We start from the raw sequence: 25287 nt of genomic DNA, 5'->3' as shown, positions 1-25287 counted from the left end.
TGTTTTGCTGGGGGGGAGGGGGCGGAAAATGTTCTTTGGGGGCCGTTGAAGCTGATAGGTTGGGCTTTGCATAGTGGGGGAGGGGCCTGAAAAATGAGGCATCTGAGTAATCGGAGACGGAGGCGGGAGCGGCCGGGGTCAACATGGGTCAGCTGACTCATGGAAGCGTAATGGGGGGAGAGCCAGTGTCAAGCGGGTGCTTGACTTGGGGGTTTGGGATCACGGGGTTGCTGGGGGGGGGGGGGGGGATGGGACGTTGCTTGGCTGACAGAAAAGGTGCCAACTTGGGGGAACAGAGGGAGAGTCGGGGGGGGGGGGGGGGGGGGGGGCTAGCTCCCCATCCAGGCTGATCACATGGAATGTGTGGGACTTGAATGGGCCGGTCAAGAGGGCTCGCATGTTCTCGCACTTAAAGGGGCTAAAGGCAGACCTAGCCATGCTACATGACATGCACCTGAAACTTGCGGACCAAACAAAATTGAGAAAAGGGTGGATGGGCAAGGTGTTCTATTCGGAGCTGGATTCAAAGACCAGAGGAGTAGCAATCCTTGTCAGCAAGTGGGTGGCTTTTGAGGCAGGGAATTTTGTAGCTGACAAGGGGGGGGGGGAGTGAGATACCCTCAATCACAACACAGGAGAGAAGACAGATGATTCAAAGGCTTTAATCATCTGAGAACTGTACAGCAGCCGAGAAGTGTGCTCATCACATGTAGCCTGAGAGAGCCCTATCTTATGGACCGTTTCCTGGGGGAGGAGCCCGAGGGGGCGTCCCCCAGGGTTCCAAGCCCGGTCTTAACGGGCCAATGCATTAAAGGTAAGGTACCATTATATCAGCTACTGATAACATTTATCACATTCACCCCCTGTTTAGTCCGTCGGGGGTGAAGTGGAGTTACAAGTTCAGTCTTGTGGGTGGTTTGACCGTCCGTGCTGACTTTCTCTGCTCCGGTGGAGGTGCCGTGGATACGGTCGGTATTGATGGTGGTATATCCGGGAGCACGGTTGACTGAGCCTTTGCCCGCCTTGGAGCGGGGGGTATCCGGGATGACTAGGGTGATCGGTGCCGGCGGCGGCTGGGGGGAGGGGGTGCTATGGGGGGGGCGCTATCGGGGTCGGCGGTCGGTGCGGGGAGGGGAGCGTCGTTAGGAGGGGGGTGTCGGTGGGGATAGCTTTGTGGTCGGTGGGTGAGCCAGCGGGGTCGGTGGGAGAGCTAGCGGGTGCCAGGTCTCGCAGGGAGACGGTGTCCTTCCTGCCGTCGGCGTGCTCGACGTAGGCGTATTGAGGGTTTGCGTGTAGCAGTTGGACCCTCTCGACTACGGGATCGGATTTATGGCTCCTCACGTGCCTCCGGAGTAGAACTGGTCCCGGAGTCGTCAGCCAACGTGGAAGCGAGACGCCAGAGGTGGACTTCCTGGGGAAGATTGTGAGGGGTCTCATTCATGGCCGTACAGAGGAGCGACCTAATGGAATATAGGGCATCGGGTAGGACCTCCTGCCAGCGGGCAATTGGGAGACTCCTTGACTGTAGGGCTAGGAGGACGGCCTTCTAAACTGTTGCGTTCTCCCTCTCCACTTGCCCATTTCCCCGCGGGGTATAGCTCGTCGTCCTGCTCGAGGCGATGCCCTTGCTGAGCAGATATCGACGCAGCTCATCGCTCATGAACGATGTACCCCGGTCGCTGTAGATATAAGCGGGGAAACCAAACAGTGTGAAGATGCTGTGCAGTGCCTTGATCACGGAGGCCGAGGTCATATCAGGACAGGGGACAGCAAAAGGGAAGCGGGAGAACTGATCAATCACGGTGAGCAAATAGATGTTGCAGTTGGTGGACGGGAAGGGCCCTTTGAAGTCCACACTTAGTCGCTCAAAAGGCCCAGAGGCCTTTATCAGGCCTGTCTGGTCGATAGAATTGCGGTTTGCATTCTGCACAGATCTGGCATGCCTTAGTCATGGCCTTGACCTCCCCTGTGGAGTAGGGTAGGTTGCGGGACTTGATAAAGTGGGCAAGCCGGGTGACCCACAGGTGGCAGAGGTCATCGTGGATGGCTCTCAGGCGGTCTTTGTGCGCCTTGGCGCATGTGCCGCGGGACAGGGCATCTGAGGGCTCATTGAGCTTCCCCGGGTGATATTTAATATCGTATGTGTAAGTGGAGAGCTCTATCCTCCACCTCAGAATTTTGTCATTCTTTATTTTGCCCCATTGTACGCTATCGAACATAAAGGCGACCGACCGTTGGTCGATGACGAGAGTGAACCTCCTACCGGCTAGGCAGTGCCTCCAGTGCCGCACGGCCTCCACTATGGCTTGTGCCTCCTTCTCGACTGCAGAGTGCCGAATTTCCGAGGCGGTGAGGGTTTGGGAGAAGAACACTACTGGTCTGCCCGCCTGGTTATGGGTAGCAGCCAGGGCGACGTCTGATGCGTCGCTTTCTACTTGGAAGGGAATGGCTTTGTCCACTGCGTGCATGGCGGCCTTGATGATATCGGTCTTGATACGGTTGAAAGCCGACTGGGCCTCAGCCGTCATGGGAAAAACCGTAGTCTTAATGAGTGGCCGGGCTTTGTCCGCATATCTGGGGACCCACTGGGCGTAATAGAAGAAAAGCCCCAAGCATCGTTTGAGTGCCTTGACGCTATGGGGGAGGGGGAGTTCCTTAAGGGGATGCATGCAGTCGGGGTCCGGGCCTAGGACCCCATTTTCCATGACATAGCCGAGGATGGCTAGCCGGGTTGTGTGGAACACGCATTTCTCTTTGTTGTACGTGAGGTTGAGGGCCCGGGCAGTCTGGAGGAACTTCCTCAGGTTTGCGTCGTGGTCCTGCTGGTCATGGCCGCAGATGGTGACGTTGTCCAAGTACGGGTATGTAGCCCGTAAGCCTTACTGGTCCACCATTTGATCCATCGCCCTCTGGAAAACAGAGACCCCGTTTGTAGCACCAAAAGGGACCCTGAGGAAGTGAAACAGCCGACCGGCTGCTTCGAAGGCCGTGTAGGGGCGGTCCACTGGGCGGACAGGGAGTTGATGATAGCCCGATTTTAGGTCGACCGTGGAGAATACCCGATACTGGGCGATGGGAGTCACCATTTCTGCTATGCGGGGGAGTGGGTAAGCATCGAGTTGCGTAAAGCGGTTTATGGTCTGGCTATAATCCACTACCATTCGTTGCTTCTCCCCGGAGCAGACTACCAATACTTGAGCCCTCCAAGGGCTGTTGCTGGCCTCTATGACCCCCTCTATTAGTAGTCGCTGAACCTCTGACTTGATAAAAGTCATGTCTTGGGTACTGTACCAGCGACTCCTGGTGGCGACAGGCTTACAGTCGGGAGTGAGATTCGCGAAGAGGGGGCTGGTGCAACTTTGAGTGTTGCCAGGCAGCATACCGTGAGTGGGGGCAGGGGTCCGCCGAACTTCAGTGTCAGGCTCCGGTGGCTGCACTGTAAGTCCAGACCGAGCAGCAGGGGGGCGCAGAGTTGAGGAAAGATGTAAAGTTTAAAACGGGTGTATTCAGCGCCTTGAATTGCGAGGTCAGCGACACAATACTCCGTGATTTGGACCGAATGGGACCCAGAGGCGAGGGCGATAGTTTGGGAGGCGGGGTGGGTGCGCAGGGAGCAGCGTCTTACCGTGTCTGGATGGATAAAGCTTTCCGTGCTCCCGTAGTCGAATAGGCAGGGAGTGTCGTGGCCGTTGATTCGCACCCGCATCATCAAGTTACGCAGGTGTTTCGGCCGCGATTGATCGAGCGTGATCGCTCCTAGTTGCGGGTAGTCAGAGTCCTCGGTTAAGTCGGACTCACAAAATGGCCGCCTGGAGTCACAAAATATCCGCCGCCGTCGGTCACACGTGTCGGGGTTCGAAGATGGCCGTCGCCAAGATGGCCGCTCCCATGGCTCGCACGAGGTCGATGATGCGTCGGAAGTGGGCGTGTCCGGCCGCCGCGCAGCCGCGTTGCAGGGCCTGTGAGACCGGGAACTTGATTTCTAGGCCTGGTGAGGATTTTGTTTGTGGCCTTTGGGGCCAGCCAGGCAGACTTTAGCGAAGTGCCCTTTCTTCCCGCAGTCGTTGCAGATCGCGGAGCGGGCCGGGCAACGTTGCCGTGGGTGCTGACCTTGCCCACAGAAATAGCATGGGGAACCCCCGGAGTGAGCGGATCGCCGCGCGGCGCAGGCCTGTATCGTGGCCGGGTCTGGAGGGGATCGAGAGGGGTTTGCAAGGTCCGTGGAGTACGTACGGAGGTTACGGTGGGCCATTTCTAGGGAAGAGGCGAGCGTTACCGTGCCTTGTAGATCCTTTGCCCCGTCTTCCAGGAGCCGCTGCCGGATGTACGAGGACCTCATATCGGACACAAAGGCATCGCGAATATGCAAGTTCATGTGGGTTTCTGCCGTCACTGCTTTATGGTTGCAGTTCCTCGCGAGCACAGTGAGTCTCTCCACGTACTCGTCTAGAGTTTCCCCGGAACGCTGGCTGCAAGTTGAGAGCAAATGCCTGGCATGTACCTCATTAATCGGCTTCACAAAGCGTTTCGTGAGTATCTCGACCGTAGCTTCGTAATTTGCAACGTTCTCGATCACGGAGGAGAGTCGGTGGCCCACCCGGGCATGTAGTAAACGCAGCTTGCGAGCGCCGTCGACATCAGTCGCTGAGGAGTCAATATAGTCCTCAAAACACCGCAGCCAATATTTAAACATTTCCGGGGCTTCCGGAGACCGAGCGTCCAGGTTGAGTTTCTCCGGCTTTAGAGCGCTGTCCATCTTGATTAAATTGAGATACCCTCAATCACGACATAGGAGAGAAGATAGATGATTCAAAGGCTTTAATCATCTGAGAACTGTACAGCAGCCGAGAAGTGTGCTCATCACATGTGGCCTGAGTGAGCCTCATCTTATATACCGTTTCCTGGGGGCGGAGCCAGAGGCGGAGTCCCCCAGGGTTCCAAGCCCGGTCTTAAAGGGCCAATGCATTAAAGGTAAGGTACCATTATATCAGCTACTGATAACATTCATCACAGGGTGGCAGATACATAATGGTTAGCGAGAAACTGCAGGGGACCCGGGTGGTGCTCATGAACGTTTACGCCTCGAACTGGGACGACATGGTATTTATGAGACACATGCTGGGTAAAATTCCAGACTTAGACTCACACAATCTGATTATGCTGGGTGACTTTAACACAGTTATAGACCCTGTACTGGACCGGTCAAACGGCAGGTCGGGGAGCGACCAGCGGTGGCTAAAGAACTGAGGGATTCATGGAACAGGTGGGGGGGGGGGGGGAAACCCGTGGAGATTCACCCGACCGAGGGCGAAAGAGTTCTCTTTCTTTTCCCATGTCCACAAAGTCTACTCCCGTATAGATTTCTTTGTGATGAGCAGGGCGTTGATCCCCAGGGTGAGGGGACCGAATACTTGGCCATTGCAGTCTCTGATCATGCTCCACACTGTGTGGATTTGCGTCTTAAGGGGGAGAGAGGTCAGCCCCTACTATGGAGGCTGGATGTGGGGCTGCTGGCAGACGACGAGGTTTGTGGACGGATAAGGAGGAACATCAAGAATTACCTGGAAACTAATGATATGGGGGAGGTAGCGGCGTCCACGGTGTGGGAGGCCCTGAAGGCAGCTATCAGAGGGGAGTTGATCTCTATCAGGTTTCATAGACAGAAGAAAGAAAGAGCGGGGAGAGAAAGGCTAGTCGGGGAGATACTCAGAGTAGACAGGTGCTACACTGAGACACCCGAGAGGGGGCTACTGAAAGAGCGCCGGAGGCGGAATTCGACCTTCTAACCACTGGAAACCCGGTAGCACAGCTGAAGAAGACCAAAGGGGCTGTCTACGAATACGGGGAGAAACCATCTAAAACCAACTAACTCAGCACAGTAAGATGTCTTACAACACCAGGTTAAAGTCCAACAGGTTTGTTTATGAATCACTAACTTTCGGAGCACAGATCCTTCCTCAGGAGAAGCCTCCGAAAGCTAGTGATTCGAAACAAACCTGTTGGACTTTAACCTGGGTGTTGTAAGACATCTTACTGTGCCCACCCCAGTCCAACGTCGGCATCTCCAGATCATAACTCAGCATAGGTTGGGATTGAATATAGTGGGAGCGATTGAACGGGGCTACGTTGCGCCCGAAAAGCAGCAGATTGCGGTGTAACATGACTGATAGAGGCCAGGAGACCCCACTCCCGGGATCTACCCGGATCGCAACGCCTCGCGAGATGTTGCATTGTAAATCCCGCCTGTTATGGGCGGGGTCACTTTTTGGCGAATCTGCATATTAGAGTGAAACAGCTAGTCTCACTTTAATATGCAGTTAACCGAGGCACCCGAGGCATTGGCATCTATCCCATTCGCCTCAGAGACCTCGGGCGAGCCCCGTTCAATGCAGGTGGGGACCTGACGGAATGGTGGGGGTCTCCCAGGGATCAGAAGTCCCCATTGCATGACCTTTGGGCAGGGTGGTACCCTGGCACTGCCAGCCTGGTACCCTGGCAGTGTCACCTGGGTGCCATCCTGGCTCTGGCAGGGGCACTGTCAGGGTACAAAGCTGCCATTTCTTTGCATGTGCATAGTGAGTTCAGACTGGCAAGCCCACATTTCAGTGGCAGTTAGGGATGAGCAAGAAATGGTGCCTTTGCCAGTGATGCCCACATCCCATAAAGAAATAAATTTGAAAAAGGAACAGCAATGATCCATGGAATGCAGAAATTGATTAAGTGCCAGCATATTTTAAAAATAGCATTAAATAATATTGTGTCATTTATTTTTCTTCAGTACCATTAAGATTTAGAAATTATTTACTTCAGTTTTTAAATAACAATCATTTGCAAAATGGAAGATTGTAAATTAGAGTCACAAAAAATAAATTGAATTTAAACTGTGGCACATGAAAACGTTACTAAACACATGTATTTTGCATGTGCAGTTGAGTAACATGCATGAGACACTCTTCGAAGGAGAAGCTAGTTATATATACTTCTGAACATACTTGGAGAGATCGACATTCCATTCAGGAAGAACTTGTACTCTGCATTTGAAACCTATTTGAATGATAAATGCCTCCATAAATCCAATGTGCTGCTTTAGATTACTCAGATTGAATCAAAAGGCAAAATTGTATGATATTCATGATTTGAATTACCTGGGATATATAGTTAGATGTGAAAATCCAGAGAATTAATTGTGTTATCCTTTGAACATATCATCCTGGTTGTAACAGAAACCAGGTTTGTAGGTTTGCAAGGAAGATGATCGCTCCCTCCTCCTGCCTTTTGTCTTGTTTTGGGGAGGAGATTATTTGTAAATTTAGGTGTTTTCTTTATTGTGTAAGGAATATGTCTGGGCACAGAAATGCGACCTCCAACCGGCTGGTGGCGATGGAGATTTATCACTTGACTCAAGACACCCACCAGTTGGTAGTAAGATGTCTTTTCCACGTGTTTGTTTAGAAATCATCATTAACTATAACAACAGCTGCACTGCGACCTCACAGCACCAAGGTCCCAAGATCAATTCTGGCCTCGAATTACTGTCTGTGTGGAGTTTTCACTTTCTCCCCGTGTCCGCGTGGGTTTCCCCTGGATTCCTCCCACTGTCCAAAGAAGTACAGGTTAGGTGGATTAGCCATGCTGAATTGTCCTTAGTGTCCAAAACATTAGGTGGGGTTACTGGGTTATGAGGATAGGGTGGCGGTGTAGGCTTAAGGAGGGTGCTTTATCCAAGGACCGGTGCAGACTTGATGGGCTGAATGGCCTCCTTCTGCACTGAAAATTCTAAGATGTATATTCTCTGTACATAAATGGGCATAGAAAACAGAGGGTAGTAGTAGGAGGGTACTTTTCTGAATGGAAGGCTGTGACCAGCGGCATTCCACAGGGATCAGTTCTGGGGCCTTTGTTGTCCGTGGTGTATATAAATAATTTGGAAGAAAATGTAGCTGGTCTGGTTAGTAAGTTTGCAGACGACACAAAAATTGGTGGAGTTGTGGACAGTGAAGAGGATTGTCAAAGGATACAGCAGGATATAAGCTGGTTGGAGTCTTGGGCGGAGAAATGGCAGATGGAGTTTAATCCGGACAAGTGTAAGGTAATGCACTTTGGAAGGTCTAATGCGTGTAGGGATTACACAATAAATGGTAGAACACTTGCGAGTACTGACAGGCAGAGAGATCTGGGTGTGCAGGTCCACCAATCACTGAAAGTGGCAACGCATGTGGATAAGGTGGTCAAGAAGGCATACAGCATGCTGGCCTTCATTGGTTAGCTCAGTAAGAAGTCTTACAACACCTGTTGGACTTTAACCTGGTGTTGTAAGACTTCTTACTGCGCTCACCCCAGTCCAACGCCGGCATCTCCACTTCATTGGTTACGGCATTGATTATAAAAATTGGAAAGTCATGTTGTAGCTGTACAGGACCTTAGTTAGGCCTCATTTGGAATATTGTGTACAATTCTAGTCGTCACACTACCAGAAGGATGTGGTTGCTTTGGAGAGGGCACCGAAGCCATTTACTACGATTTTGCCTGGTATGGAGGACATCAGCTATGAAGAGAGGTTAGATAAACTCGGTCTGTTCTCACTGGAAAGATGGAGGTTGAGAGGCGACCTGATAGAGGTCTACATGATTATGAGTGGCATGGACAGAGTGGATAGTCAGATGCTCTTTCCTAGGATAGGAGAGTCAAGTACTAGGGACATAGGTTTAAAGTACGTGGGGAAAAATTTAGAACAGATGTGCGATGCATGTTTTTTACACAGAGGGTGATAAATATATGGAAGGCGCTGCCTGGGGAGGTGGTGGGAGCCGGTACGATAGTAGAATTTAAAGGACACCTAGACAAATATATGAATAGGGTGGGAATGGAAGGATACGGACTCCGTATGTGCAGATGGTTTTAGTTTAGGCAGGTACCGTGGTCGGCGCAGGCTTGGAGGGCCGAAGAGCCTGTTCTTGTGCTGTTTTGTTCTTTGTACATCATTACAATGGTTATATCACAGAACACAACAGGGTGTGCATGTTGGAGGGAGAGAAGAGGCAAGCATTGGAGGAACTGCTGGGGCTAAGGGAGGTGATAGATAGGATCAGAGGAATGCAGCCGGGAAAGGCCCCGGGGTTGGACGGCTTTCCAGCGGAATTTTAACAGTTGTTTGCGACAGAGTTGGCCCTCCACCTGTTGGGGATGTTTAGTGAGGTGGTGAGAGGGGGGAGTTGCCAGCAACACTGACACAGGCGACGATTACACTGATCCCGAAGAAGGGGATGGATCTGCTGGAGTGTGGGTCTGACAGGTCCATCTCATGTTAAACGCGGATGTGAAAATATTGGCGAATGTGTTGGCGGATAGGATGGAGGGGGGTATGCCAAGGACGGTCTCTGAGGATCAAACATGCTTTGTGAAGGGTGGGCAGCTCTCCAGCAACATCAGGCGATGGTGAAATGTAGTTGTGACTCCCTCATGGGAGTGGGCGCCGGGGGTTATTGTATCAATAGATGTGGAGAAGGACTTTGACCGGGTAGAGTGGAGGTACTTGTTTGATATTCTGGGAAGATTCGGGTTTTGGCATGACGTTTGTGACATAGGTGTATCTTTTGCATGCATCCCCAGTGGCAAGCATGTGTACGAACAAGATGAGTTCAGTGGGTTTTGTGTTGCACAGGGAAATGAGGCAGGGGTGCCTACTGTCAGCATTATTATTCGCGCTGGCAATTGAATCCTTGGCGTTGGCCCTTCGGGGGTCTGCTGAGTGGCGAGGGAAGGGGAGGGGGGGGGGCAGGGAGCACCGGGTGTCTTTGTATGCAACCTGTTGTTGTTCAGTGTTGGACCCGCTGGAGAATCATGGGCCTGTTAAAGAGGTTTGCGGCCTTCTCTGGTTATAAGCTGAATGCTGGGAAGAGGAAGAGGTGTTTCCGGTGAATGCAGAGGGGGAATGGGGCCAATTTAGGCGCACTACTGCTGGATTATGTAGGGATGGGCTATGATGCACAGTTGGAATTTGACAGTATTAGTACAGGAGGTTAAGGGGGATTTCAAGAGGTAGGACACTCTGCACTTAACGTTGACAGGGAGGGTGCAAGTGGTGAGGATCAAGAGTAAATGGGAGGAGGAGCTGGGGAGGGAAATAGATTGTGGGCTGTGGTGTGAGGCAATGCGGTGGGTAAACTCAACCTCCTCCTGCGCCAGGATGAACTTGATTCAGTTCAAGATGGTGCACAGGGTACACATGGCTCGAGCAAGGATGGATGTGGCTGACCAGGTGCGTGTGGGCAGGGGCGGGAAAATCATGCGCACATGTTCTGGGCTGTGAGAAGCTTGAGAGCTATTGGGAGGCAGTGTTTGTAATGCTAATCAAGATAGTGGAGGTGGAAGTCATGGTGGCGGTTTCTGGGCTCTCACAAGTGCTGGGACGTCTGGAGGGGAGCAGGGACCATGTTGTGGCCTTCGCTTCTTTTTATTTTTAAAAAATCTTTTTATTGGCATTTTCACATCTTTCGTTTCTCTGATTGCTCGGCGAAGGATATTGTTAAATTGGAGGCCAGATACGACGCTGGGGTGGCAGCTTGGCTGCGAATTTACACAACTTTACTTTCTCCGGTTGGAAGTTTGAGTTGAGGTGGGTCAGAGGAGGTCTTTGAGATGTGGTGGAGGCTGTTCATGACCGTATTTGAGGAGTTGTTCATCGCGGGGGGAGATTGTACAAACTGTGGAGTGTGGTTTGGTGGATTGGGTATTTTGTTGATGTGTTTGGAATAAAATGCCTTTTTTTAAAAAACAGCTTATTTTGCATCCAGTTCTATTGTTGCATGTCGATGTCAGGAATGACATTTATGCAAATTTTGAGAACTGTACATTATCTTGTTAATGTCCACAATTTTCACATTTACCAATGCTTGCTGCACTAGAGTGGCTGGATTCTAAACCAGAGAGTTCAGTTAACTCAAGCAATGTGCTTTGAACTGAACACGGCTTTCGGCTTTAATCCTTTTAAGCTCCTGAATCTAATGATTTATTTAGCTGAAAATGGTACGATCTTCCTTTTGAATTTTAACGATTACTGTCTTTTGAGAATTCCTCATTTTGACTTTTTGGCCTCACCTTTGCATTGAGCATGTCTATGGGGGGCACCTGTCTAGTGCTCCATCCAGACCTTGTGAGTGACTTGGCATATTCACTCATGCCCAACTAAAATGTCTGTCTTATATAGTTTCATGTCTTCTAAAACCTTTGGCTGTAGATTTACCTTCAGTACTGATGGCCCTCATGTTTACCTGACCTGAGATTGTGCTCAAAAAGACTGTATTGAATTGGAGATTGTTAAACTGTTTTGAACCAAGAATTAAGTTTCCAGAATATGTTTAAGTATGTGCTTCTTTCTATACACTGAAAAAGTGATGAAATGATGATCATTGCTGATGTCTACTTATATGAATGTTTGTGTTTTTGTCTCTCTGATGCATTATTGCTTTATTTTATTAATCATGCTGTGCTCTCCACGTATGTTGGAATTTAATCAAATCTTGCTGACTAGTTATGAGTTTTAATTTTACATATAACAAGCAATTACATTTTCCACTCGGCATTCATTTAGGAAAAGATATTTTATTAATATAATGCATAATGCATTTTTAATTCTTCTTTCCAGCCTTCTGGACTTTGAATTGGAGTACCAAGAGCTCTGGGATTGGCTGATTGACATGGAATCCATAGTGATGGACAGCCATGACCTGATGATGTCAGAAGAGCAGCAGCAGCATCTTTACAAGGTTAGAGCCTATGTTACTGTCTTTACATGGATATGGAAAATCTGATTAGCCTGACAAGTCTTTCTCTCAGTGGACATCTTGCTGTTCATTGTATATATCAAGGTGCCTATTAGAATTCCCTTCCCTGTCCCCCAACTTCATTTCCATCTCCTGCATGCCTTCGGAGAGTGCAGACATCATAATTGCCAAAGAGTTCCCTTTATCACATTCTATTAAGTTTAATTTCATAAAGGAAAGAGGAAATCTTCCCATAGATGAGTGGAAATAAAGGAGACAGGATTAATAAATAGACCAAAGGAAAATGAATAGTCAGTGAAAGTAGGGGCTCTACTTTACAGTATGTGTTTCAATTTGAGGTTTCAGACAGATTACTCTGTCCTTCGGAAGCACTAAGCACAGTATTTGCCAAGAGTCTGGTTTATCGCTGCACCGGCACTAGTTGGTTTTCAATGAATTTTTATTAGGAACAGATAAAGCAGCCCATATTGCTTTGTTATTTTATACACAATTAAAAGAAATATTATTGGGCTCCAATATTAATTTCCATTCCCTCAAATAATAAATAATACATTTCGATTTCAGCACTTTTGCCGTTACTCAGACCATTAAATAGTCTATTTTGTATGATATACTTTACCCTTTAGTTGATACAAAATCTCCAAGCTCATACTTTAGGTGTAAAGGCATTTTAAAACAGAACACGGTAATATGCTGGAACGTTCCAGGGGTTATTTTCAGCTGTAACTCCATAGCAGTAAATCTGCCTCGTTTAGGCTATTTTTTATTGTTGTAATTCTGACAGTTGTCATCCCTGGATTGCTTTGAACATATGGCACATTTCAAAGAGCAGATTGCGAATCGTAAAGGAAAAAAAATTAATAACCACCATCAGAATTGACAACAGGATAATGACGAGAAACAACCACCCTCTGGCTCTTTTAGTAATTTTTCATTTTTATACAAGGGATGGAAATTCAAGGTCAAACAGGAGCCACTCTCTTATCTTTGTGGCTTCATCAGAAGTTGCTATCATCTTTTAAGAGTGGTGCTGGACAAAATATCTCAAGTCCAGGTTTGTGTACTATCAGTTATACTAAGGGAAGCGACTGGAGGTATTATCTTTCACACAACCGGCAGGGGGGTGAATGCCACTAACGCGTAGCTGGTGTACAGGGGTGAGAGATAAGGGGCAATCAGATTTAGTATTTTTGAAAAATCTGAGGAAAGAAGACAGACCATTTGCAGGCAAACACTGGGAGAGAACCAAGGGTAGCTGTGAGAGAGGATCAGACATACATTCTCCAGAGGCATAACAAGATACATGAAAAGAGAATTTTGAAGCCCAGTAGTAAGCACAAAGGAGGTTTGTGTATTATTTGATTTTCAACTGAGTGCACCACATTTGAGGTCCTTCCTTTACCTGGGTGCAACTGGCTTGCTGCTAATTGGAAGTGGACAAGGAGGCACATACAAACAGCTGAAAGAAGCAACTTTTCAAAGTGTCCCTTAGCATCGGAGAGCTTGTCCAGAAGAATCAAGCACTCTGCTTCATTTGCTGTTACTATCTGCTCACAGATTTTTATCTCCAACTCCACTGAATATTATCCTTCCAGTTTCTATTGTTTAGTTCTTGTTTATAGGCTATGGGGCAAAAGCGGGATTAGGCTATTGAGTTGGATGATCGGCCATGATCATAATGAATGGTGGAGAAGGCTCGAAGGGCCGAATGGCCTCCTTCTGCTCCTATTTTATATGTTTCTGTGTTAATTGCTGTTCTGAAGTTTCTCCCCCTTTTGTAAGAACGCGGAGTATTTCCTTTTAACCGTTACTGTACCGACAGAAGAAGGTTCTGGAGGTTTAATAAATTCAGGTTTCTATCATTCTGCAGTACATTTTCTTCAGAAACGCTGTTCATTAAATATGCAGAATTTTGGCAAGCTGAGGAAGATTGAAGATCAGATTTGTGAATAGGAATCTTTGAATCCACTTTCAGTTTTGCATATGATGAAAGCGTGCCCAACAAATCTGGTGTTGAAGAGGAGCCTGACCAACACCAACATCTTGTTCTCCTCTTATGATATGCAGCATTGTGTGATTGACATTGTGATTCAGCCAGTGCAATTCTTTTAAAGGCACACTGCACCCTCCTTGATAATAGTGCCTTTATATTGGGTTTTCTACTGCATTAATTAAACCCATGCCTTAAAGATTACCACAGAGCTTAAACAAGGTCACCATTTTGTGACAGTAATTTTGTATAGATTAAGCCCCAGAATTAAAAGCTCTCCGCTGTTATATTTAGCATGGCTACATTTCTGTCTATGCAAAACCATGAAGAGCACATTTTTCTTGTAGTACTTCATGGTAATACTGATGGAGGAGGGCTACGAGAATTCTATGACAAACTTCCAGCCTCTATTTTACATACACTGTGGATATGTCATGCTGATGTTGCCTTGCATTTAAGTATAAAAGGTTTATTTGATTATTGAAACAATGTAAGGAGATTGACTGGCGAGGGGCATTATTCTTTAACAGAGTGCCATCTTCTGAGGCTTTAATTTGAATTTCAGATGTGGCAGCATCCACATTCTTAAAGAAATCATGCATTGACCCATCCACTAATGGGTTTGTTGAAAGAAAACAAAGGTTCTGTTCTGGAACTAAATCCTCAAGCGTACAAGTAAACCTTTGAATTCATGCTCCACAGGAAAATTGGTAAAGGATCACAAGTCTTTCAAATGGGGAAATTAATAACATATTATCAATAAATATATATTTTAAATCCATTTAATTATCTTGGTGTAAGTGTGATCCTCTTTTATCGTCCTTGATGCACAAATAGACAATTTCACTTTTACAAAATGGTCTATTGGTAATGTTGAATATTGCAATCTTACTTATGTTTGTTTTGCTACTGTCTTCATCGCTGTCCCTCGATTCAAGGATGGCACCTACTCAGAGCCATGAGTTAGTGCCATACGTCTTCATTTAATTGAATAGGCCAATTCTCAACCCACAGATTATTGCGTACATGGGGCAGGATGTCCAGAGTGCAAAATGTGCTTCCTTTTCTTTCATTCTCTCCCATCACTCTGCCTCATCAAAGTGTAAAGCAGCTTAGTGGACAGGTTGTCACCATTTTGAAGAATTGGTAGCAAATTCCTCACAATCATTAGTGCCAATGCTGTCTCTTCCAGAGTGACTTTGAAGAAATTCATTTCTCCTCTCCTGGAATGTTGGCCATTTGAGAGTTGAGAAAACAGGTCCTGGTGGGGTGGACTTTTTCAGCTACCTGGATACAGTGACCAGGTTAGCAAAGCTGATTTTCTTTCAGGAATGCTTATGGAGCTGGCTTCAAGAAGGACACTGGGGTTTGTTCAATAATCTTCGCACTGAACCCGGAGAATTCAATACACGGATCCCAAACGGCGACCTGAGCGCAAGATCTTACGAGAGTCGGAATCTCATTTTCCGACTTTCCCGCCACCTCGCCAGTGATGTACTGAGGTAACTGCTGAGAAAGGGTGCAAACCTCGTTTAGTTATATTTTAATAAATTTAAATACACTTAAAGGGCTTCCCCATCATGTGTTCCCTCCCCCACATAAAGATTCAACTGCTTTTGCAAAACGTGAAGTAGTTGAGAGGAACCCAGCAGGATACAACGGTAAGTATAATTCCAGGGGGAGAGGGATTTGCCTTACATTGCCTCGAGCACCCTGGCAGTGTCAACCTGAGGAGGGATTGTCCCAATGCTTGTGGGAGGGATTCCCTGTATCCCTGGGACAGGGGAAGTATTTTTTCAGTGCAGATCGTGTGGCGTTTATCAGTCCCCACCCTGCCAGTGTGATGGTGAAAACCATGCTCCCAGATTTTCTATGCACTGAGTGAGATGCACACCACCTCTCTTACTCTGCCAGCATTCAGTTCACAGAGTTCAAAATTCTACGCATTATCTGCAGCTTGAGGATGACTGCAGTGTCAATTCCCACTCTGCACCAAATTTACAAGCCACTCTCGACCTCTTCAATTCTGCATTCAAGGAACTCGGCCTGTCCTTGAATGTCGCAAAAAAACAAAACCCCACCTGGTCCGCCAAATACTCCATCTCCCATATATATTGAAGGAAAAACTCTGGAATATGTTGAACACTTCCAATACCTCTCAAAAGGCCATTATTGTCACTACCAATTGCAAGTAGCTTTATTTCTATTGAACAGTATGCTCTGTCAGTATTAAATGGTTTTAGTGAAGCATATCCTTTTAACTCAAAGCAACTTCAAAGTACAGAACTGTCTGCTCCAAGTTTCCTAAAGCTTTGATAAGTGAGCCAAGAGGCTAGTCTGAAACTTCATCTTGTTAATTTTCTTTGCAATTGACAATGATCTTGCTGACTCCAAGCCTTCACCACGTTGCCAGCTATTGTTATTGTCTGCGGTGTTATATTTTGCCAAGTAGATGCTATGTTGTCAGATTTTAGATGATGGTTTGAAACATTTCTGGAGTACACATTTCCCTCCAGATGTACGTACATAGTTATGCTTTAGCTATTAGTCGTGCCAGTATATTCCCACTTTGTATTTAATGTTACCGTAGTTTGAGCAGCTTGTTCAGTTCAGATTGTGAATTCTCTCTCCTTGGAAGAGATCACAGTTAGAAGTTGTATGAGTTTATAATCACTTCTAAGTCATAGAGTCTTACAGCATAGAAAAGTCCCTTCGGCCCATCGAGTTTGCACCAGTCAAAAACAAACACCTAAGTATTCTTTTTTTTAAAATATATTTATTCTCCTCCTTTTTCACATTTTCTCCCAAATTTACACCCACCAACAATAAACAATAATCAGTAACAAATATGTCAATCCCCATATCAATAACCAGGCTCCAATGTCCGCAGCCCTCCTCTCACCTCACCTCCATTCACTGGCCGACTTTAGTTAGCTAGCGTGGGTGGCTCCTCCCGCCAAGGTATACCGTCCCCTCCCACCCAGTGCCAGAGAAAAAAAAACAACAATCCAACCCATACAATTCACTAAAATAAGATATAACCGTCGCAATACAGACTGCCAATCAACCCAACCAATAACTTGAACTCTGTAACAATGTGAAGTCACGTAAATTACAATACACGTCAATGAAAAGAAAGTTATAGCACTTATACATTTTCCAGCTCCCCAATCATAGTCCACAGTCTCTCTTCCAGCTCTGCTCCTCACGCCTTCTGCCCTCACGAACGCCTCAGCCGCCTCCACTGTCTCGAAATAAATGTCTTGTTGTACAGTGCCACCTTCACCCGCCCAAACGTCGCTTGTTTTTTGTCAACTCCACCGTCAAGTCCTGGTAAATCCGGCACCATTCCACTGCATCTCGCACTTCTGCTTCGCCCAGCTTAACACCTTCACCTTCATGCAGTACTTATGGAAGCAGATAATTACTGCTCTTGGCGGTTCATTTACTTTGGGCTTCGGCCTTAATGACAGATGAGTTTGGTCCAACTCGTACCGGGAGCGGTTCTAACCCTCCAGCACCCTCCACGGCTCATCCCCCATCGAGGTGAACTGGTCGCTGTGCTGCGACATGGCCTCCTCCACTTCCTTAATCTTCTCGCCCTGCTCTCCCACCTTGGTCGATGTCTTTGACACGCTACCCTCACCGGGGGATTGCCTCCTTCACCAATGACTTCAATGCGACCGCCATCTCCTTCCTCAACGCCTCCATGTGCCTCGCAAACTGCTTTTCCAACTCCACAGCCATCACCTCGGTCATCATTTCCACCGTAAACAGTGCGGCCCCACCATGCGGTCCGGCATCCGCCATCTTGTCAGCCCTTTTGCTGGTCCTCTCATTCAACGGCGAGTCCATGTTTCCTCCCTTCTTCGACGCTCCTGTTCGCATCCTCTAATGACTTAAATATTTTTCCTTTTATTTCCCCCTTCTTTCCTCCTTCAATCTTTTAAAAAAAAAAATTCCTTCAAGAGAAAAAAACTTATTTTCACAAACCTTCTTTAAAACCTCTTTCTCTTCTTTTCTGTATTCCTCAAGAATTCCCCTGCATCCAGACTTCAGTCTTCTTAAAACGAACCCATTCTAGGCGGGGACCACCCGATGTGAACCATCTCCACTGCATGGCTTCTGGCCTACTGCCTCGTCTTCCATTTGGCTCCACCCCCACTGCTCCGACCGCCGCGCGCGCTGGGCCCGATGCCTCAGCTCCAGCTGCCCGACACTCACGGGGGGGGTTCCTCGCCGGTTTTCAAACCGACCCCGCTTGACGCCCGGGGCAGCACGGTAGCAGGGGCAGCACGGTAGCATGGTGGTTAGCATAAATGCTTCACAGCTCCAGGGTCCCAGGTTCGATTCCCGGCTGGGTCACTGTCTGTGCGGAGTCTGCATGTCCTCCCCGTGTGTGCGTGGGTTTCCTCCGGGTGCTCCGGTTTCCTCCCACAGTCCAAAGATGTGCAGGTTAGGTGGATTGGCCATGCTAAATTGCCCGTAGTGTCCTTAAAGTAAGGTAATGGGGGGGTTGTTGGGTTACGGGTATAGGGTGGATGTGGGTTTGAGTAGGGTGATCATGGCTCGGCACAACATCGAGGGCCGAAGGACCTGTTCTGTGCTGTACTGTTCTATGTTCTAAAGGCCGACAACAATCGGGAGGGAGAGCGAAGAATTAGGGAAACCCGCGAAAGTGCCGTAGGTAGTGGCCACCGGCGGGAGCTGCTCTCAATGCGGCTGACCTGCTCGCAAACGCCACCCGAAGTCCCCGACACCTGACTATTCTAATCCCATTTTCCAGATACACGCCGGCTTTCTCACCTCTGCCAGCATTCTGTTCACAAAGTTCAGAATTCTGCCCACTACCTGCAGCTTGAGGATGACTGCAGTGTCACTTCCCACTCTGCGCCAAATTCACAAGCCACTTCTCGACCTCAGCAGTTCTGCATTCAAGGAAATCGGCCTGTCCTTGAACGTCGCAAAAAACAAAACCCACAAGCGCTCAGCCAAATACTCCACCTCACATCTATGTTGAAGGAAAAACTGCGCAAGATGTTGAATACTTCCTTGAGGATGGCTGCAGTGTCATTTCCCACTCAACACCAAATTTACATGCCACTCGTGATCTCTTCAATTCCATACCCTTGTATGCCCTGGGATCACAAATGCACATCTAAACACTTCTTAAATGTTATGAGGGTCTCTGCCTCCACCACCCTTTCAGGCAGCAAATTCCAAACTTCCACTGCGCTCTGGATAAAAAGATTTACCCTCACATCTCCTCTAAACCCCCTTCCCGTTACCTTAAAGCTATGGCCCCTGGTCACTGATCCCTCCACCAAGGGGAAAGTTTGTTCCTGTCTACTCTATCCATACCCCTCATAATTTTATAAACCTCAATCATGTCCCCCCTCAGTCTCCTCTGCACCAGGGGAAACAATCCAAGTCTATCCAATCTCTCTTCATAATTAAAACTTTACAGCCCAGGCAACATCCTGGTAAATCTGCTCTGCACCCTTTCCAGTGCTCTCATATCCCTCCTATAATGTGGATTCCAGAACTGCACACAATACTCTAGCTGTGGTCTAACCAACGTTTTATATGGTTTCAACATAACCTCCCTGCTTTTAAATTCTATGCCTCGTTTAATAGAGGCAAGTATACCATATCTTTTTTTTTATTAAGGGTTATTATTATTTTTATCCTGATACAGCAATCTCTATCCTGGGACAGCAGTCTCTGTATTCTGGTACAGCAGTCTCTGTATCCTGGTACAGCAGTCTCTGTATTCTGATGCAGCAATCTCTATCCTGGTACAGCAGTCTCTGTATTCTGATACAGCAGTCTCTGTATCCTGGTACAGCAGTCTCTGTATTCTGATGCAGCAATCTCTATCCTGGTACAGCAGTCTCTGTATTCTGATACAGCAGTCTCTGTATTCTGATACAGCAGTCTCTGTATACTGATGCAGCAGTCTCTGTATTCTGATACAACAATCTCTGTATTCTGATGCAGCAGTCTCTGTATTCTGATGCAGCAGTCTCTGTATTCTGATGCAGCAATCTCGGTATTCTGATGCAGCCGTCTCTGTATTCTGATGCAGCAATCTCTATCCTGGTACAGCAGTCTCTGTATTCTGATGCAGCAGTCTCTGTATACTGATGCCGCAGTCTCTGTATTCCCTCTGTAGGGGATTCTATAATTATGGGGACAGATAGTATCCTATGCAAGCCGGATCGGGAGTCTCGCATGGTGTGTTGCCTGCCCGGTGCCAGGGTGCGGGACATCTCTGACCGGCTTGAAAGGATATTGGAGCGGGAGGGGGAGGATCCAGTTGTTGTGGTCCACGTTGGGACTAACAACATAGGTAAAGCTAGGGTGGAGGACCTGTTCGGGGACTATCAAGCACTAGGAAGAAAATTGAAATACAGGTCCTCAAGGGTCATAATCTCCGGATTACTGCCCGAGCCACGTGCCAATTGGCATAGGGACAAGAAAATTAGGGAAGTAAACACGTGGCTAAGGGATTGGTGTGGGAAAGAGGGATTCCACTTCATGGGACATTGGCATCAGTTTTGGAACCGGGGGATCTGTACCGTTGGGACGGTCTCCACCTGAACCGATCTGGAACCAGTGTTCTAGCGAAGAGGATAAATAGGGTGGTCAGTAGGACTTTAAACTTCTGAGTTGGGGGGAAGGGAAAGTGAAAGCGACAGGGAGCATGGAGTTAAATGGCAAGATACGCAGGAGGATAACATGTAGGCAGGTGGATTTAAGCTTGATGCAGACTAGGAATTCAACAAAAAGGAAGGATAACTTTGGACATCTTAGGACTTCCAATATCTGTAATGATAAGAAAGTTAGCATTAAGGTACTTTACCTGAATGCTCGTAGCATTTGTAACAAAGTAGACAAACTAATGGCACAGATCATCGTGAATGATTATGATGTGGTTGGCATCACAGAGACATGGCTGCAGGGGGTTCAGGACTGGCAGTTAAACATCCAAGGATATACAACCTATCGAAAAGACAGGGAGGTGGGCCGAGGGGGTGGGGTTGCCTTGTTAGTTAAGAACAAAATTAAATCTATGGCACTAAACGACATAGGGTCGGATGATGTGGAGTCTGTGTGGGTAGAATTGAGGAACCACAAAGGCAAAAAAACCATAATGGGAGTTATGTACAGACCTCCTAACAGTGGTCAGGATCAGGGGCGCAACATGTACCGGGAAATAGAAAAGGCATGTCAGAAAGGCAAGGTCACGGTGATCATGGGGGACTTCAATATGCAGGTGGACTGGGTAAATAACGTAGCCAGTGGATCCAAAGAAAAGGAATTCATGGAATGCTTACAAGATGGCTTTTTGGAACAGCTTGTCATGGAGCCCACAAGGGAGCAGGCTATTCTGGACCTAGTGCTATGTAATGAACCAGACTTTATAAAAGATCTTAAAGTAAGGGAACACTCAGGAAGCAGCGATCATAATATGGTTGAGTTCAGTCTGCAGTTTGAAAGAGAGAAGGCAAAATCGGATGTAATGGTGTTACAGTTAAATAAAGGTAATTACGAGGGCATGAGAGAGGAACTGGCGAAAATCGACTGGAAGCAGACCCTAGTGGGGAAGACAGCAGAGCAAAAATGGCAGGAGTTTGTATGCATAATTGAGGACACTGTACAGAGGTTCATCCCCAAGAAAAGAAAGATTATCCGGGGAGGGATTAGACAGCCATGGCTGACAAAGGAGGTCAGGAAATGTATCAAAGAAAAAGAGAGATCCTATAAAGTGGCCAAAAGCACTGGGAAATCAGAAGATTGGGAAGGCTACAAAAACAAACAGAGGTTAACAAAGAGACAAATAAGGAAGGAGAGGATCAAATATGAAGGCAGGCTAGCCAGTAATATAAGAAATGATAGTAAAAGTTTCTTTCAATACATAAGAAACAAACGACAGGCCAAAGTAGACATTGGGCCAATTCAAACTGATTCCGGAAGGCTAGTGATGGGAGACGAGGAAATGGCTGGAGACCTTAATAAGTACTTTGCGTCTGTCTTCACAGTGGAAGACATGAGTAATATCCCAAAAATTATAGAGGGTCAGGGGGCTGCGTTGAGTATGGTTGCCATTACAAAAGAGATGGTGCTAAAAAAGCTAAAAGGTCTTAAAATTGACAAATCTCCTGGCCCCGATGGGCTACACCCTAGAGTTCTGAGAGAGGTGGCTGAAGAAATAGCGGAAGCGTTGGTTGAGATCTTTCAAAAATCACTGGAGTCAGGGAAAGTCCCGGACGATTGGAAGATCGCTGTTGTAACCCCCTTGTTCAAGAAAGGATCAAGACAAAAGATGGAAAATTATAGGCCAATTAGCCTAACCTCGGTTGTTGGTAAAAATTCTAGAATCGATCGTTAAGGATGAGATTTCTAAATTCTTGGAAGAGCAGGGTCGGATTAGAACAAGTCAACATGGATTTAGTAAGGGGAGGTCGTGCCTGACGAACCTGTTAGAATTCTTTGAGGAGGTGACAAGTAGGTTAGACCAGGGAAACCCAGTGGATGTGGTCTATCTGGATTTCCAAAAGGCCTTTGATAAGGTGCCACACAGGAGGCTGCTGAGTAAGGTGAGGGCCCATGGTGTTCGAGGTGAGCTACTGGCATGGGTTGAGGATTGGCTGTCTGACAGAAGGCAGAGAGTTGGGATAAAAGGTTCTTTTTCGGAATGGCAGCCGGTGACCAGTGGTGTCCCACAGGGTTCAGTGTTGGGGCCACAGCTGTTCACCATATATATTAATGATCTGGATGAAGGGACTGGGGGCATTCTAGCGAAGTTTGCCGATGATACGAAGTTAGGTGGTCAGGCAGGTAGTGCTGAGGAAGTGGGGAGGCTGCAGAAGGATCTAGACAGTTTGGGAGAGTGGTGCAGGAAATGGCTGATGCAATTCAACGTGAGAAAATGTGAGGTCTTGCACTTTGGAAAAAAGAATCCAAGCATAGACTACTTTCTAAACGGAGAGAAAATTCATAATGCCAAAGTACAAAGGGATCTGGGAGTGCTAGTCGAGGATTCCCTAAAGGTAAACATGCAGGTTGAATCTGTGATTAAGAAAGCGAATGCAATGTTGTCATTTATCTCAAGAGGGTTGGAATATAAAAGCAGCGATGTGCTACTGAGCCTTTATAAGGCTCTGGTTGGGCCCCATTTGGAGTACTGTGTCCAGTTTTGGGCCCCACATCTCAGGAAGGACATACTGGCACTGGAGCGTGTCCAGCGGAGATTCACACGGATGATCCCTGGAATGGCGGGTCTAACATATGATGAACGGCTGAGGATCCTGGGATTGTATTCATTGGAGTTTAGAAGGTTAAGGGGAGATCTAATAGAAACTTACAAGATAATACATGGCTTAGAAAGGGTGGACGCAAAGAAACTGTTTCCGTTAGGCGAGGAGACGAGGACCCGTGGGCACAGCCTTAGAATTAGAGGGGGTAAATTCAGAACAGAAATGCGGAGACATTTCTTCAGCCAGAGAGTGGTGGGCCTGTGGAATTCATTGCCGCGGAGTGCAGTGGAGGCCGGGACACTAAATGGCTTCAAGGCAGAGATAGATAAATTCTTGATGTCGCGAGGAATTAAGGGCTACGGGGAGAATGCTGGTAGGTGGAGTTGAAATGCCCATCAGCCATGATTGAATGGCGGAGTGGACTCGATGGGCCGAATGGCCTTACTTCCACTCCTATGTCTTATGGTCTTATGTATTCTGATACAGCAGTCTCTGTATTCTGGCACAGCAGTCTCTGTATTCTGGCACAGCAGTCTCTGTATTCTGATAAAGCAATCTCTATCCTGGTACAGCAGTCTCTGTATTCTGATACAGCAGTCTCTGTATTCTGCTACAGCAGTCTCTGTATTCTCATACAGCAGTCTCTGTATTCTGATGCAGCAGTCTCTGTATTCAAATGCAGCAGTCTCTGTATTGTGATACAGCAGTCTCTGTATTCTGCTACAGCAGTCTCTGTATTCTGATACAGCAGTCTCTGTATTCTGATGCAGCAGTCTCTGTATTCTCATACAGCAGTCTCTGTATTCTGATGCAGCAGTCTCTGTATCCTGGTACAACAGTCTCTGTATTCTGATGCAGCAGTCTCTGTAGTCAGATACAGCAGTCTCTGTATTCTGATACAGCAGTCTCTGTATTCTCATACAGCAGTCTCTGTATTCTGATACAGCAGTCTCTGTATTCTGATACAGCAGTCTCTGTATTCTGATACAGCAGTCTCTGTAGTCTGATACAGCAATCTCTATCCTGGCAGAGCAGCCTCTGTATTCTGATACAGCAGTCTCTGTATTCTGCTACAGCAGTCTCTGTATTCTGATGGAGCAGTCTCTTTAGTCTGATACAGCAGTCTCTGTATTCTGATGCAGCAGTCTCTGTATTCTGATACAGCAGTCTCTGTATTCTGATACAGCAGTCTCTGTATTCTGATACAGCAGTCTCTGTATTCTGATACAGCAGTCTCTGTATTCTGATGCAGCAGTCTCTGTATTCTGCTACAGCAGTCTCTGTAGTCTGATACAGCAATCTCTGTATTCTGATACAGCAATCTCTGTAGTCTGATACAGCAGTCTCTGTATTCTGATACAGCAGTCTCTGTATTCTGATACAGCAGTCTCTGTATTCTGATACAGCAGTCTCTGTAGTCTGATGCAGCAGTCTCTGTATTCTGATACAGCAGTCTCTGTATTCTGATACAGCAGTCTCTGTATTCTGGCACAGCAGTCTCTGTAGTCTGATGCAGCAGTCTCTGTATTCTGATGCAGGAGTCTCTGTATTCTGATACAGCAGTCTCTGTATTCTGATACAACAGTCTCTGTAGTCTGATACAGCAGTCTCTGTAGTCTGATGCAGCAATCTATCCTGGTACAGCAGTCTCTGTATTCTCATACAGCAGTCTCTGTATTCTGCTACAGCAGTCTCGGTATTCTGATGCAGCCGTCTCTGTATTCTGAAGCAGCAATCTCGATCCTGGTACAGCAGTCTCTGTATTCTGATACAGCAGTCTCTGTATTCTGGCACAGCAGCCTCTGTATTCTGATACAGCAGTCTCTGTATTCTGATGCAGTAGTCTCTGTATTCAGATGCAGCCGTCTCTGTATTCTGATGCAGCAATCTCTATCCTGGTACAGCAGTCTCTGTATTCTGATACAGCAGTCTCTGTATTCTGGCACAGCAGTCTCTGTATTCTGATACAGCAGTCTCTGTATACTGATACAGCAGTCTCTGTATTCAGATGCAGCAGTCTCTGTATTCTGATGCAGCAATCTCTATCCTGGTACAGCAGTCTCTGTATTCTGATACAGCAGTCTCTGCATTCTGGCACAGCAGTCTCTGTATTCTGATACAGCAGTTTCTGTATCCTGGCACAGCAGTCTCTGTATTATCATACAGCAGTCTCTGTATTCTGATGCAGCAGTCTCTGTATTCTGATGCAGCAGTCTCTGTATTCTGATACAGCAGTCTCTGTATTCTGGCA

General features: G+C 47.2%; 1 protein-coding gene across 5 annotated transcripts in view; it reads left to right on the top strand.

Moving 5' to 3' along the window:
• The window catches only part of akap6 (A kinase (PRKA) anchor protein 6), a 711546-nt gene that overhangs the window by 475301 nt on the left and 210958 nt on the right, over positions 1 to 25287 (top strand). For all 5 annotated transcript variants that reach the window (XM_038781180.1, XM_038781196.1, XM_038781187.1 and 2 more), the window contains one exon: positions 11645 to 11765. In XM_038781180.1, coding sequence (XP_038637108.1) covers positions 11645 to 11765 — 121 coding nt within the window. The remainder of the gene's footprint in view (positions 1 to 11644; positions 11766 to 25287) is intronic.

The sequence above is a fragment of the Scyliorhinus canicula genome, chromosome 2 (genome assembly GCF_902713615.1).
Source record: "Scyliorhinus canicula chromosome 2, sScyCan1.1, whole genome shotgun sequence".
Lineage (NCBI taxonomy): Eukaryota > Metazoa > Chordata > Chondrichthyes > Carcharhiniformes > Scyliorhinidae > Scyliorhinus > Scyliorhinus canicula.
The sequence above is the reverse complement of the archived record's forward strand: the minus strand, read 5'-3'. Positions and strand labels throughout refer to the sequence as shown.